General features: G+C 39.4%; 1 protein-coding gene across 1 annotated transcript in view; it reads left to right on the top strand.

The window, feature by feature from the left end:
- Positions 1 to 1561: 1561 nt before the first annotated feature.
- The window catches only part of PRKCG (protein kinase C gamma), a 106416-nt gene continuing 90984 nt past the window's right edge, over positions 1562 to 16993 (top strand). Inside the window, exons 1-2 of the mRNA XM_053452474.1 lie at positions 1562 to 1971; positions 5842 to 5873. Of these exons, the coding sequence (XP_053308449.1) occupies positions 1802 to 1971; positions 5842 to 5873 (202 nt within the window). The 5' untranslated portion in view covers positions 1562 to 1801. The remainder of the gene's footprint in view (positions 1972 to 5841; positions 5874 to 16993) is intronic.

Raw genomic sequence — 16993 nt, 5'->3', positions numbered from 1 at the left:
TGATTTCTAGGTTTTTGACTTGACTCCTTAAGATAGAAGACAGACTTTTTTTGGCTGGAGATAGATTTTTCAGAGTGGGTAGATATAAGCGATACTTCATGAGCCCCGGGGGATACTGAGCGCATTGAGGATTTTGAATCTAAAGTAGTTTTAGGAGAATATAAGGAGCTAATAACTTTTGCTTTATCTTGTTTTGTCTTTTTGGGGGGGGCATTTCAGAGCTGTGTTTCAGAGATTAAGTGCCCTGATCACAACGGGTTCAGTTGGCATAGCCAGCTCTATTTCTGTAGCTAATACAGTGCCAATTTCAATCATATAAGCGTACTTAATTGCTTCACAGACTCTCAGTTATAAAAAAAGAAAGGGCATATAAAGAGAGGAATGCATTTATCTGTATTTAGCTTCACTCCAAGGTAGGGGGCTTATCAGCTCTGTTCCATCATCCATGAGTAATTTTACTTAAACAGCTTACTTATTTTTCTTGTGGGAGCTATAGGTTTTCCCTCCCAGGAAAGCAACGTAACTCCCTGGAAAAACAGCGGAAAGCTGTATATTGTCTTGGTAGTTTAACCGGACCTTCACGCCTGTTTGTTTAGCCTGGTAATTCAGCCGCATGTCTTCACAGAGTCACTCCACCGGCACCCCTCCCCGTGCATGCAACCTCAGCATGTCCTACGTCATCCTTCCCCCTGGTGTATATCTAGGGGTTAAAATGTGCTGGAGAAAAGATTGCAGAGGAAGATTGTGCAAAAGGAAATATGTAAATCGGCAACATTTTAGGTTGACTTTGATAGAGAGAATACTTAGTATTCTCTAATAATAATTAGTATTATTATCTTTTATCTATATAGTGCCAACAATCTACGCAGCACTTAATACAATACATATATATATATTTTCAAGGGGTATGACAAGATGAGAATTGACAGAGTAAGACAAACCGATACATTAGGTGGAGAGAGCCCGGCTCGCAAGCTTACAATCTTGAGATCTAGGGGGAGCGCACGAAGAAAGAGGATTATTGCAGTGATGTAATAGCAGCGTGAGGGTTAATAAAGAATGGAGGGGCAGCAGGGGGCATATAACTGGAGGGTTGATAAATTAATGGGGCTGCAGCAGGAGGTTATAAAACAAAAATATAGCTGGTTGGTTAATTGAAACAACAATGTAAAAATAAAGAGAGAGCAGGGAAAAGGAGAAATATTAGACTTTACTTCTAGGAAGCTGTCTCCTTAGAGCTTTTTCCGTTCATGCTGATCAAAAGTCACAGTTGTTCTTCTCTATGGAGATCTTCATGGCTCACCCTGCAGCCCCTAACCCCAAATCCCCTCCTCTGCCCCATAATTTAACCCACTGCTGCTTAGGCTACAAACAGTAGCACAGCACAGAAGCTAATAGGAAGGTCCTGGAGACGAAGCTGCTTAATGTTGCTTACTCCCAGTCGCTTGCTTTTCATGTACTTGGTGAGGACCCTCCTATGGAAGGATATGATCAAGAACTGCCCTCCTTCTAGCTCCCAAGATACCAGCATCCAGTCTGTATCTGGCTCGCATTGTTACAGTGCACTAGACGACTGCCCTCTACTTACCACGAGTGTTTTTACTGTGCGTGACATAGAACATCGTTCAGCATCGCTCTGCTGTACCGTTCCAGATTCCAGCACACACCTGCCTGCATTGCTGCTCCCTCTCTGCCCTGCGTTCTGGCGTTGTCCACATACATTCTTTTATTTATTATTGTCTTGTATCTGGTGGATTGAGACTTCTCGATAATTGGAGTTGGTATTTAACGCCAGCTGAAGATGGCTCAGGTGTGCGCCGGCACAGATATGGAGCAGCCTTTTGTGAAGCCTCTCTTTTGTCGAAAAGGAGCTCTCAGACAGAAATTAGTCCATGAAGTCAAGAGTCACAAGTTCACTGCTAGATTCTTCAAGCAACCCACCTTCTGCAGCCACTGCACTGACTTTATTTGGTAAGTTTTTCTTTTGATCTTTGTACATATTAGTTTTATCTCTTACGTCACAAATGCAACAGATGATTACAAGTGTCTCCAATGTCTGGAATTTGACTAGCAGCTCTATCACATTGTCACAATGCAGATGTACATTCAGAACAGGGAGGGTCAGCTTTGAGTTACTCAAGGATCCAGAAGTCCTCTCCTGCTGTAGTATCTCCAGAACACCAAAGATGTTCTTTTTCTGCCATTCTGCACATCAGTGCCAAACTAAATGAGAGCTTATTATGGTGGTCTCTAGAGGTGGTCTTCCATTATCATCCTGATCATTGTATACAATGAAGTGTTTGCTGTTCTGCTATGTCTAAAATAAACCCGTGGCTCTAGTGGGCAATTGATTGTAAAGCTTGAGGAATGTTTCAGTGGAGGAAATGTGAATAGAAACAGAATTTAACACCACATAACAACCATCTAGTCCACTTTCACGCTGTAGAGACTAAGACCTTCCTTAGAGTCCTTCATCTTAAGAGTCTTAGTTTTGGGGTAGATGTATACCTGTCCCATGAATTTATATATTCCTTCACTATATGAGCCTATATCACTTCTGATGGGAGGCTGTTCCATTTACCTACCACCCTTTCAGTAAAGTAAACCTTCCTTACATTACATCGAAATTACACTTCTTTTATTCCACAATATAACGGAAAAGGAAAAAAAGGAAACAAAATACAAGGAATGTTTATAACTAGACAAGTCAAGGGTGCTCTCATCCCCTTTTGATTCGTTTTGAAAGCTAGATTTTGTACAGCTATAACACGGATGTCTATTTTGTCAAAACACTCACTGGGGGTTATTTATAAAGAGCAATTGAAATGCAAAGTTTGAAAAGTGTACTTGTCACTATGGCAACCTTCAGAATAATCTAGTCTGCATGAACATTCCATTGGTTGCTATGGTGATAAGACCATTTTTTTTTTGTTTTTGCAAACTTTGTTCCAGAATGGCTCCTCGGAAATAACACCCTATATTTGGATACTGTGCGTCTGAATATAAATAACAAAATGGGTTACATTTCTGATACGGAGATCTTAATATATATATATATATAAGATCTCCATATCAGAAATCTAACCCATTTTGTTATTTATATATATAATGTTTCCAAACATTAAAATGGGTTTTATTAGATAAATATAATATTGTCATTGTGCTTCCAATATCTCTTAACTATTCCATTGCTGGAATACAAACGACAATAGTGAAATAGTAAAATTAAGTGAAGAATGTGAGCAATACTGAAGAAGAAATGTTGCTCTATAGAGACAGATACCAATAGCTTTAAGCCAAATGGTTGACATGGAGGGAATTTACATCTTTGGTCCTCATTGGGGATAGGTCTAGGCTATCTTTGTCTATGCTATCTTGGGGTACCCGGTCTATATATATGTTTTGGGGGTGGGGGTATTTTGAGATCTATTAGTTGCTTTTCATTTATTTTTGGGATATTGCTGATACAGATTGCTGATGTATGTCTAACCGTGGCTATGGCATTTCTCACTATTTGGGAACTCCTTTCCCTTTTATTTGACTGCACCGTGTATTTATTTCATTTACTTGATGCAAATATCAAAAAAACTGAAAATTAACAAAACTTGGCAATATGGTCAATATTTAACCAACATGTCCCGCGTTATAATTTTGATGATGGACCTATAGGTTTGCGAGAATGAATGCAGCCCAATGATGGCTAGAATGAATGTAATGTTTATAGTTTAAAATCAATTTCCAAAAAGCGGAACGTTTTTTAAATATGCTTATGTAAAGTTGCCTATAGATAAACATATGTGCACACAAATTGCTGCATCACATTTCATTTAAAATATGTTTGAATGTATTAGGAATGATTATTGGATATTTTCCCAGTGGATGAATACTCTAAAGGGGCCCTAAAAGGAATAACCATATTATGATATGTGGGCAATATTCGCATCAGAATATTATAGCATGAGAGTGGAAGTACAGAAAGATGCCAAGACACACAGCGGTACGGAGCCGGGGCCCTGCTGGAATGATAATATGTATCTCCTACAGAATTGAGGTTCAGCACAGTCTTTTTATAAAAATTATGCACACACACAACTGTCATATGTGGAAAATTGTATATTATTTTTTGTCTATTGTCGAGGGTTTGTAAAAGTAGACTCTTTTGTAGTGTCAGGCATACAATTAAAGAAGAAGCCATTCACTTCCTTTTGCAATGGCCATATAACCATATTTTTAACAATGCATATTTTAATTTGCAGTTTTTATGAGGAAAGAAGGCTAAATCACCTGTATATATTTGTGCTCACTGTAATGCATTGTCATCCTCCTAAATAAACATGCCCTTGACCATCTTTGGTTCATAGCGCTTGGTAACACAGTGCTTGTTTTCTGGACCCCTACTGGACCGAGTTCAGGGGCTATTTTTGGCCACATGCTGTCTCAAGTGTTTTTTTTTTTTTGTTTTTTTGTTCCAGTAAACTAGGCCATAATTTTAGTTTCCATGCAGGGTTGATATGGTCTGCTCATAGCTTATGTATGTGCTTCATGCCAAACCATCTGGAAACCAGGACACTAGTTTATGAACACAAATTGGCATCATATCAGTACATCAGGAATAATGGGCAAACTAGATTGGCCAAAGGGTTCTTACAGGCCCTGACTGGCCATCTGGCACACCGGGCAAATGCCCAGCAGCAGATCAGGTGCTGTAGCACGCGGCTAGGGTTATACAGCCACCGGCCGCACTTAAGTAATCAGCATCCATCATCTCCATTATCTGCCATTACTAGTTCTATGTTTCTATATAAAACCACCAACGATCCAAGCAAATCTCCCATCCTACAAAACAAAACAGACAGTATAGCTAAATGTTGCATTACAATGTATCGTCAACAACGAAAACTAACGTTTTCATGTTCGTTTAGAGCTGCTTCATAAATACATAGTAATTCATACTAAGTCGATTTTTTGTCATACTCGGTTCTTTGTTTACGAGCAAATAATATGCGGTATTTGACAAAGTATTCAATTCAATTCAATTAAATAAGGAGTGGTACATGTAAAGGTTTCTTTGTCCCAGGGATACATCAAGTGTTGGCCCCAGTTGTTACACTAATCACAGCGACAATGAGATTATTATTATACAAGGCTGGTGTTTCTTGAACCCCCTGGCGCTCCGAAGGGAATGACTGATTTAACAATAAGTAAAAGTGAAATACCGAGGCCCTATGAGGTAGTGAAACATGTCAACTTAACATTATTTTACAAAGAAATTGGTAAATGCAGCAGAAATGCCAGAAATAATCAATATAATAAATATAATAATCAATATAATCTACTTTCATATCAATTCAAGGGAACTTCCCTGGGTAGGCTACCCAGAACTCAGTGGTTTTGTGAAGGAGCAAGGATAGCGGTGTGCACATGAGCTTTACTGACCACCGGCAACCTCCAACGGTGGCTCATGTGAGAGTCCTAGGGGGTCTAATGAGACCCACCCCACACGCAAGTGTTTCCATTGAAGGGAGCACTTTTCCTGCCAATTAGTGGTTGTTCAAGAAGCCAAAGCGGTGATAAAATTGGACAGGGCAAGGGACGTGTTCCTCAGCTTGGAACTGCAGCTTCTCCTAAATTATAGTTTTCACCCCACAGGTCAATAATGCATATTAAACTGCTTACAAAGTACCTTAATATCCATTCCTTGGTGGAGTCCATATGAAACATTAAACTGACCCTTTAAAAATAAAAATATAATTCTGTGGAATATACAGAATACTGTATATTTGACAGCGTTTACATTCCATACTTATGTAATGAATTACGTTTGTTCTTTTATCTCTCCAGGGGAATTGGAAAACAAGGATTCCAGTGCCAGGGTAAGAGATTATTATTAATGTCTTGCTTTGTTTGTGGTTTCTGTTTTTATACATCCTCTAGAGAATTCGCTCTGATAGCGTTTTGTAGCTGTGCTATGGAGAGAATGATTAATTTATTTTTGTGTAGGTAACATTGGCTTAGATTTTTGGATGTGGGAAAAATATATAACACTTTAGAATTAAGAACATGACTCTGAGATTTGAGGTTTACTGTGTATTCATAACTAGAAATAAAAAAAATACTTAATTAAATGCACTTTAAATTATTTTTGGCCCAAAAGCGTTGTGCTTTTGGGCCAAACTATTTCTGTTTATTACGTGTACATAATATATTATTTTGAAAGAGCTTTATTTTATCTGGAATGAGCTTTTTAAGCTTTCTTTTCAATAAAACCTAACTGTTCTGTTCCCTATTCACATCTGATTTTGAAAATGATTTGAGTTAATGGTTTCAAACTTTACCTAGTTAATGTGTGAGGATAAAGTGATATAAAGTATTCATCTTTTCTAAGAATAACCAATGTTAACATTATTAAAGGGAAATACTATACCAAACCTGTCATTTTAATAACCTTTACAAATTGAGTTAGAATTTAAAACATTTAGGCCTAGAAATTCTTACTTATACAGTCGTCATGGTAACTAGAGAACCATCATTTTTGCATCTTCTCTTTACAGAATAATGAGACAAAGCTGGGTTAACTTGGTGGATTTATATTTTGTTTATTGATTAAACCTCAATAAAATGGTGCACAATATGTCAATTGATATTGATGGGTGCTGGGGCAAATGTACAATGTTTAGCTTGCCTTTTACATTCCTCCATTTGTATTTTTTATCTTAATTTTTCTGCAGAGACAAAAAAAAATAATAATACCTCTTTCGCTCCTAGTATTTACTGGGAAACGGAAATGCGTTCTTCTTAAGCTCTTGTTTATATCACCTGCTGCTTGCTCATATTATGGCATTCCTTCTGCAGCTTCTACCTCATCTAGATATTATTTAAGCATGCATGCTAAAGTACTCACAAAGTTTATAGTGGTAGCAGGTGCGTACCTAGAGTATTTGGCACCTGGGGCGGATCCTGTATGTGGCACCTCCCATACAAACACTTTAAAACTGCAAAGCTTCTATCGTTATATACTGGCGCAGACATTGAAGGTGGTACAGCATTACTGTTATCATTATATACTGAGGCAGACATTGACGGTGGTACAGCATAACACCTATCATTATATACTGAGGCAGACATTGACGGTGGTACAGCATATCACCTATCACTATATACTGAGGCAGACATTGACGGTGGTACAGCATAATCCCTATCACTATACATTGAGCCAGACATTGATAATAGTGCAGCATAACTCCTATCACTACATACTAAGCCAAACATTGATGTGGTGTAGGCCTACCACTTCACTGTCTGGCTTAGGGATGCACCGAAACGAAACCTCTGGACTGAAACCGAAAATGCAGCATTTACCTGTCCTACACCAAATATGACCCCCCACCATAAAAAAAAATCTCGCACTTTTATTTAAAGTAAGTAACACAGCAAAATAGGACAAAAAAAATTCAATAACAATATATATATATCTATATATAGATATATATATATATGTATGATTGTTAACAGCAATCACACTCCTATCATGCCCAGCCATACCCAGATTCCAGCATGTACTAGCTGACTTGGCATGATAGGAGTGTGATTGCTGTTAGCAATCATATATATATATATATATATATATATATATATATATTAATATTGTTATTATTATTGTTCACATTTGAACTCAGCACTGGAGGCATAGAATCAGACATACAAATCCCGTATTTGCAGCAATACAATAATAATGTATGGAAACATAGCAAGAGATAAAACTACAGGCATAGATGATAGGTTGCACAACCCAAAGCCAGCCCTGGCGTCCACACTGCCCACATAGAACCTGACCAGCACCCAGATTACACACATAGGATTTACCATTTTTGTCCCCAAACAGCCCAGCATGAGTCAACTTTGTCCCCAAACAGCCCGGCCTGTGCCATCTTTGTCCCATAAACCCCTGCCTGTGTCATCTTGGTCCCCAAGGCTCAAACATCCTGCTTGTGCCATCTTTGCCTTTCCACAAATCAATTATACATCCATCATATACAAAAAACACTTTAACTAATTCACACTTTCATTCACAATTTCACACAAATGTACATATTCATTAATGCATTCTCACAATGCATTCTGTACCTTTCCCCTTTTCAACCCCCTTCTCACTATCTACCCCCTCTCCCTCCCTTCTCACTATCTACCCCTCTCCCTCCCTTCTCACTATCTACCCCTCTCCCTCCCTTCTCACTATCCACCCCCTCTCCTTCCCTTCTCACTATATGCCCCCCTCTCCCTCCCTTCTCGATATATGCCCCCCTCTCCCTCCCTTCTCACTATCTGCCCCTCTCCCTCCCTTCTCACTATCTGCCCCCCTCTTCCTCTCCTCTATCTACCCCCCTTTTTCTCTCCTCTATCTACCCACCCCCCTTCTCATTATCTACCCTCTCCCCCTTTGTTGTTAAAGGTTTTGGACGCCTCAGTCTTCCTGCTCTGCCGCTGCTTCCTGCTCTGCCGCTGCGCTGTTTCACTGCTGAGCGCCGAAATATGACGTCATATTTCTGCCCTCAGCATGACTTGCCGGCACCGCGATGGAGTTAGAAGCCTTGCGAAGGAGACTGAGGGGTGCCGAGCGGTTGCTAGGCACCCCTCCCTCTCCTCCACGTAAAGAATAAATAAAATGATGAGGCTGCCGGGGATCCGGGCAATCAGGGACATGTGGTCACCCTAGCCCGTGGCACCCCCCTGATGAGCGACACCCGGGGACACCCAGGGCGCACTGATCCCCCCCCCGCCCATGCTAGGTACGCAACTGAGTGGTAGTGTGTCTCTGTGGACTCCATATGGTGATCGGACACATATTATAATTTACCAGAATACAAAGATCAACATATTCTTCCATCAAGTTGTCAATACATATTATTATTATTTATTGTTTTATATAGCACCATCATATTCTGGTAGCGCTGTACAACGGGTAGACAGGACATAACAAGTAGTATATAACATAACAATCTGATTTACAGAGACAACAGGTGAGGAGGGCACTGCTCAAACGAGCTTACAATCTAGAGGGAGTTAGTGTGTATTATACAATAGAGAAAAGGTAAAAGTGTTGTTGTTAGGAATGGACCAGCCACACTAGTGTAAGCAGGTGAGTGACTAGGAAAGGTGAGCTAAAGGAATATGGGAGGGCGTTATTGTGTAATGTTGTAAGCATCCTTAAAGAAGTTGAAGATGTGAGCAAGAGTAGGAAGTAGAGTAGATGAAGGAGACTAGGTAAGATGGGAAGGGATCGGGTTAAGGGGGCATGTGGACAAGGGGAAAGAAGAAGAGCATGAACCTCCTCTTTAGTGACAGAAAATAATTGGTTTAATGTAGAGAAGGAAGAAGAGTTCAGTGGACAGGAGGGCGTATAGGCAAAGGGAGGGTAAAGGCAGGAGGGGACTGCAGATATTTCATATCTGATAGGTTTGATTTTATTATTGAAATATATGGGAAAGTCAGATCAACTGAGCTAAGTGGAACGGGTAGTTGGTTGATGAAGGGACCTGAAAGTACTTTTTTACTTTTAGGGTTATGAGACAGGGAGGAGATGAGGGAGGTGAAGTAGGTTTCCCTACCAAGGTTGAAAGCAGAGTAGTAGGAACGTAGCATTGATTTGTAGAGCAGAAAGTCAGACATGGAATGAAACTTCTGCCGAATACGTTCAGCAGTGCAGGAACAAGGTTGAAGGCATAATATTAACCAAATCCAAAGTATACCGATCTTGCGTTAACATTAGATCTTAATTGCGTCATGAAATGTATGTTACTTATTATTCATTTTGGTGAATTGGTGGTCTGGATCCTCCTACTTTTACATACAGGCAAAAACCTTTGAAACTGAATAACTGTGCAACTAATATTGGCTTCACAGGTAAAATAGTATGGAAGAATCCTCTCTCTCAGATTGTATACAGTTTTGTTATCTGAAGGTCAATGAAAAGTGACTAGAGCTTTGGGTGCACTCATTTCCACGTTTGGTTTCCTTAATTTATAACAACATTCTTGATAAAGATTACTTTGGTATCAATGCAGTTTTTTTTGCAATTTCTTCTTTTGTTCATTCCCGGAACTTGTGTTTTAACTTTTCTTAGAAAAGAACATGATTTACCGGCAAATATGTCCTTTAACCAATATCAGTGTCCCTTTCAGCTATCTCACATGGCAGTAAACAAAACTTAATTTGTATTCGTCTCTCTTTCCCCATGACTCTGACATTCGATAATGCTGTTGTGGATGATCTTTTAATGTGACCTTTTTTTGGTTTGTGAAAAATCTGTCACTTCTGTGCTACCAGTATGTGTCCATCTCTTTTTATAATGCTGGAGTTTGCCATCACGCTGAGTTGGGAAGTGCAGCAGTTCTAATGAGAATGCCCCCTGCTCGTGTCTGAGGAATAAACTATGTGTAAACAATATAAGTCTGCCCTGTTGGAGTTGCCATCGATACATTATGTGGAATCCCTTAGGAAGGAAGGAATAGATTATCACTTTTACAATGTGTACTTTATACTTTATCACTTATGGGGTGGGAGGCTCAACAGTTCATACAATCTGCAGAGAAGTATTAATCCATAATAACCATAAGAGTTATTTGGGGGTTGTTGGAATCCTTTTGAGTCAATAAAAGATAAAAATGTTTTGTGTATTAATGACCTTTCTATGGTTAATCCAGTAAAGTAATTTAATTTTTGAGATAATACCTGAAGAATTCTAAACAAATAGTGGCTGGTTGTGGAATGGGAAATAGGCAAGGAGTGGATGTGGCTAAACATCGCTCCCATGTCGTTGAGAAAGAGGACTGTGATTCGGAGATGCAGGGAAGCTGCACTTCACCCAGACACTTCAAGCCCAAAGCGTTCACAGATATTTAATGTCAAGAGATAGGTAGGGGTTGAAATTGGTGGCATTATTGAGCAGAAAAAGTGGGGAAAAAAAGTAAATCGTCATTTATTGGTGCTGCTGGCTCCCTGGACAAGGCAGCCTAGGCTTACTCGGCTTAGGCCCAAATGAACCAATAACCCTTTTAGGGTAATTTACTACACTATATTGAAAGGGTAAAGAGATTCTTATGAACCAACCACAGCGATTTATTGGTTTTTAGTTTGTCACTATAAATGTGAAACAAAAAAAATCCATTACACCTAATTTTCACAAGTGATGGGCTATGTTAAAAAAGTGATTCTTGAGCAGTTTTAGAAGTGGTCTTATCAATGATCATGGTCTTTATAAAAATACTATATGCTTAATATGCACTTGACATTGACATTAATATAAAATAGAAGTGACACTAACTAATCAAACAGGAAGGAACACTAATCCTGGGATTCATAAATTCCAACTTTAGTTAAGGCAACTAACACTCTTTTTATGGCATTTAGTGAAAGTGAATGTTGCAGGGACAGTCATGTAAAATAATGATATTGCAAACTAAATAATGATGTAATAATGGTAATATGGCATTAAAACATGACAAGCCTCCCATGATTTGTAATATTAAACTACTCAGTATGAGAAAAAGTATTGAAAAGGTTGTATAGTGAATTCAAACATGTGATCTTTGATGTGTGCAATAAATTCAGTCTTTAAACGAGATTTATTTTTGAAATGTATAGCTGGAACTGCATGTATAAATTGTATGCACCACCATATTCACCATATTGACCTGGTTCTGGGACACCCAGCATCATGTGATGTCAGAACACTCTGTGCACACCATGGTTGACATCACGTGGCCCTCCAAAACCTAAGGTATATATCAAAATCAATTGAAACCTTTTATTTACCTTTATTTTATAATCAGAGCACAGTGCATGCTGTTTCTATGTCCTAACTACTGAGCATCTAATGAAAACTTCTAATTTACATTATCATTGATCTTTGCCACAACAGTAGCTTATCACAGCTGATGCGGATCAGTGTGAGTACTTTAATGTTTGCTGATGTTGGTTTTGAAGTCTGTTTACATCTATATTAAATATATCTTCATTTTGGCGCCAATATGTATGAACAAATATACAACAGTAACATAAAACAAAAACACATCATTACATACAGTATATGTGTCTGGGTAAAAGTGGAAATATATGACTATATAGGAATCTATTTCTATTGAAGTGACTGTATATGGTGTGTCATAAATTAGTCTATGCAAGCACTAATTTAGTACCCCCATATGAGTAGCATTGTGGTTTCTTTTTTATGCTAGAGACATTGAAAAGGTTAAGTTGCCCTCTGCGCATATTTAGGTTGTTTATTTCAGATTTCTGCAGTGCATATACCGTATTTTCCGGCGTATAAGACGACTTTTTAACCTGTGAAAATCTAATCAAAAGTCGGGTACTGAAACTTACCGAGCCGGACTGGAGAATCACAAATCTCTAGGGGAGGGGCGAGCGGAGAAGCCGCCTCCCCTGGGCCGGTCTTCAGGGCCGCGCCGAGGTAGGTGCAAGATCGTGATCTCCCCAACCAGCCCTGATCAGCGGGCGCCCGATGAGCAGGGCTGGTTGGGGAGATCACGACCTCCCTCTAACTAGCCCAACATTAGGGAGCTCGAGGTCTGGCAGGGTAAGGATACAGATCCCCCACAGCGGTGCAGGGGATCTGCATCCTACTCTCCGATACGCTCAGACAGCTGGCACCGGAAGTTGTATACCGTTATACGTAGAATAGATGTCTCCTGCCGGCCCCGCAAGACACCTGGGACTCCGGGAGTCTGCACTGGTAAGTCTAGGGGAGGGGGGCACATCTTTAAATTAAATTTTTTCTATAAAAAAGCACCTAACTTTTAGGGTGCGGCCTATACTCTAGCCAATACGGTATATATATATATATATATATATATATATATATGTGTGTGTGTGTGTGTGTGTGTAAAGGCAGGGGTGTGTGGTGAGGGCAGTGTATGTATGTATATGTCTGTGTATGGGCAGTGTATGTGTATATGTGTGTTTGTAAGCTGGTGTGTACTTTTATATGTGTGTAAAGGAAGGGGTGTGTGAGGGCAGTGTATGTCTATACATGTGTGTGTGTGTGGACAGGCATATGTTAGGTAGAGCTGACCCACCCAATCCAAGCAGGCTTTGTATACAACAACCAGCCAATCACCAGTAAGGTACTTGCTTGCCGTGATTGGCTGGTTATTGTATACTGGGTAGAGGGGTAGTCTTATACGGCGAGTATAGCCCAAACTCTATATTCTAACTGGAAAAGTTGGGGGTCGTCTTATACGCCCAGTCGTATGATACGCCGGAACATATTTTTAGATATGTCTTGTGGACTGTAGACAATGTTTTTTTATGGTTTGCAATGTACATAAAAATATGCATCCGTTGTTGATAAAATACCGGTATTACTCTGCTTAACCCTATTGAATCATTTTATTCTAGGATTCACATTTCCTTTTGCTGCGTCACTTAGTAACTTTGTATATTATATATACAATAATCTGCCAGAATTATTTTCTGATTTACAGATTTAATTTCCAAGAGGATAATGATAACACAAACACATCCACCAAATTATTCCAAAGGCTTACTGTCCTGATCCTGCTCTCTATTTTTAATAAAATATTAGCTTCCTTTATAAAAGTATTTATTCAGACAGATATCTACTGAATTAGTGGGACTTTTTAACGAACTTATAAATTTATCCTGTGGCTGTTAACAGATTTGTTATAGCATGATTACAATAAAAACAGTAAAAAGGCGCTCTAGGGTTAAAACGTCTTCTGATATATTTAGGACATTCCTTGAACTACCTAAATATTGAAAATAAAACACAACAATATATCGTATTTAAGAAGCCTGTATTGGGAAAATGTGCAATTCCTTCTGACGACAACATGCAATTAAGGAAGAATGTATTTGATCCCCTGCTGATTTTGTATGTTTGCCCACTGGTAAAGACATGATCAGTCTATAATTTTAATGATAGGTTTATTTGAACAGTGAGAGACAGAATAATAACAAAAACATCCAGAATAACACATTTCAAATACGGTAAGTTATAAATTGATTTGCATTTTACTCAGTGAAATAAGTATTTGATCAATCAGCAAGATTTATGGCTCCCAGGTGTCTTTTATACAGGTAATGAGCTGAGATTAGGAGCACTCTCTTAAAAGGAGTGCTCCTACTCTCAGTCTGTTATCTGTAAAAAAGACACCTTTCCACAGAAGCAATTAATCAGATTCCAAACTCTCCACCATGGCCAAGACAAAGGAGCTATCCAAGGATGTTGGATGCGGTGAAGAACTGAAGTCATGCAGCACCCGCAAGGTCCCTCTGCTCAAGAAAACACATGTACAGCCCGTCTAAGTTTGCCAATGAACATCTGAATGATTCAGAGAACTGGGTGAAAGTGTTGTGGTCAGATGAGACCAAAATTAAGCTATTTGGCATCAACTCAACTCGCTGTGTTTGGAAGAGGAGGAATGCTGCCTATGACCCCAAGAACACCATCCCCAACTTTAAACAGGGAGGTGGAAACATTATGCTTTGGGGGGTTTTCTGCTAAGGGAACAGGACAACTTGACTGCATTGACGGGACGATGGATGGGGCCATGTACCATCAAATCTTGGGTGAGAACCTTCTACCCTCAGCCAGGGTCGTGGATGGGTATTCAAGCATGACAATGACCCAAAACACACGGCCATGGCAACAAAGGAGTGGCTCAAGAAGAAGCACATTAAGGTACTGGAGTGGCCTAGCCAATCTCCAGACCTTAATCCCATAGAAAATATGTGGAAGGAGCTGAAGGTTCATGTCGCCAAACGTCAGCCTCGAAACCTTAATGAGTTGGAGAGGATCTGCAAAGAGGAGCGGGACAAAATCCCTCCTGAGATGTGTGCAAACCTGGTGGCCAACTACAAGAAACATCTGACCTCTGTGATTGCCAGCAAGGGTTTGTCACCAAGTACTAAGTCATGTTTTGCAGAGGGGTCAAATACTTATTTCACTGATTAAAACTGATAAACTGATAAAATCAATTCATAACTTATTTGAAATGTTATTTTTTGTTGTTCTGTCTCTCACTGTTCAAATAAACCTACCATTAAAATTGTAGACTGGTCATGTCTTTGTCATTGGGCAAACTTACAAAATCAGCAGGGGATCAAATATTTTTTTCCTTCACTGTATATATAGAGCTTTCGGGGGGGGGATAAAAATGCAAGGTGGAATATGTTTGGTATGTGGCCTTAGCATATGGGATATGACACTGTGCACATTTTTCTTGCCACAGTCTTAACCATGCATAGCTTTCACGCTTATCTATCTATTTTCCGAAATCTTACATTTGAAAGATCCATGCATTAAATAATATTTGCGCTACCTTGTGTGTATATTAAAGAATAGCTATGTTAAATTTCTGTTCATGTTTCGGATTATTCCTCCTCATTGAGTTCTCGCTTCTGTATTAAGTTTGATTATCCTTGATTGGTTTAGGCAGCCCTTTTGTTGGAGAAAGTAATTTGATGATGATATTAGTGACACATCCAGATAATTCTCATCATTGTTTGTGTCCACTTTTAAGCCGGTATTCTAGAGCGGTGTATTAGGGCAACGGGAAACTGGTCTCAAATGAGGAATTACTCTTGAAATCTCTGACAGTCGTAAGGTATTTGGACAGTTGTTAACCTTTGATAAATTACCTTTGAATAACAGCTGATGCTTCGGCAACTGGGAAAGTAAATACACGCTGGAAATGTTTTAGGTGAAGGCCTGTAATACTATTCTAGCTGGTTAGGTATAGGTGATTACGAAACTCAGTTTACATTTACCAGATTATAGACTCAATGAGTTCTGTACAGTAAATAGAGAGTTGGGAGCTGTGGTGTCAACTATGTCCCTTCACCGTACATTCTGAAGGTCTGACACCGGCAGATAACTCCAGAAAGCAGGGCTGAGCTGGCCCTACATGATGTTTAGTTTCATGAGTGAGGAATCTTTGAAGAAATCACTATGTACATTATATAGGCCCAACCAAGCTCTTCCTGCAGGAAAAGCTTATTCGGACATAATGTATTGTGAAGTTAAGTGGTTGAAATCATAACTCACTTTCTTTAATGAATAAATCTCCATATTCATGATACTGTCCTGTCCAAGTGTTAAATGGGGGGGGGAGACAGAAGGAAGACTGCTGCCCCGGTATACAGCAGGAAATTGGAAGCACCGGTAAGTGTGTGTGTGGGGGGGAGTGTTAAATGGGGGCATAGGGCATTTCTGGAGGCAGAGTGCTCTATGAAATGCCTTTTAATCCTCTGAACGCCACTCTGCCTCCTGAAATGCCTTATGCCTCCCTATATGCCACTCTGCCCCATAATATGCCCTTTAACCCCCTAAATGCCAGAGTGGCATGTAGGGGTATAAGGCATTTCTAGAGGCAGAGTGGCACATAGGGGGTTAAAAGGCATATCATGGGGCACAGTGGCATATAGAGGGTTAAAAGGCATATCATGGGCCACAGTGCCATATTGGAGTGGCAAGCCTGGGGGCAGATGTGTGTAACTGGGGGGCAGGTTGGAAAATACAAGGAAATAAAAACAAAAAAATATTTTTCTCAATCATAGCTTTATTAAAAAATGTAATAGTTTACATGAATTAACATTTACTGGTAAAACTTTTTTCCTATAGGGTCGTCTTATATTCAGGCTTTTTATTTTTTTCCTAAATTAATATTCAGATTTTGAGGGGTCGGCTTATAATCGAGCAAATATGGTATAATGGATCGCGACATGTAAATGCTGCATTGTTACTTTGATGGGTGTGTGTGGATTTGCAAATTAAAGTTTTAAGGAAAAAGCTTAATTCTCAAAATCTTGAAATTAACAGAGCAAAGGGGGCAATTGCTGTAACCCCCTGATTTCCTAGCTAGCACCCTTTACGTTACACATATTTGTATTTGAAATTGCCACAAGGACAATGACAGAAGAGATGGAAATAAAAAGTAAAGTGCATGAATCTCAA

The sequence above is a fragment of the Spea bombifrons genome, chromosome 12, assembly GCF_027358695.1.
Source record: "Spea bombifrons isolate aSpeBom1 chromosome 12, aSpeBom1.2.pri, whole genome shotgun sequence".
Lineage (NCBI taxonomy): Eukaryota > Metazoa > Chordata > Amphibia > Anura > Pelobatidae > Spea > Spea bombifrons.
This window is presented reverse-complemented; position numbering and strand designations above follow the sequence as displayed.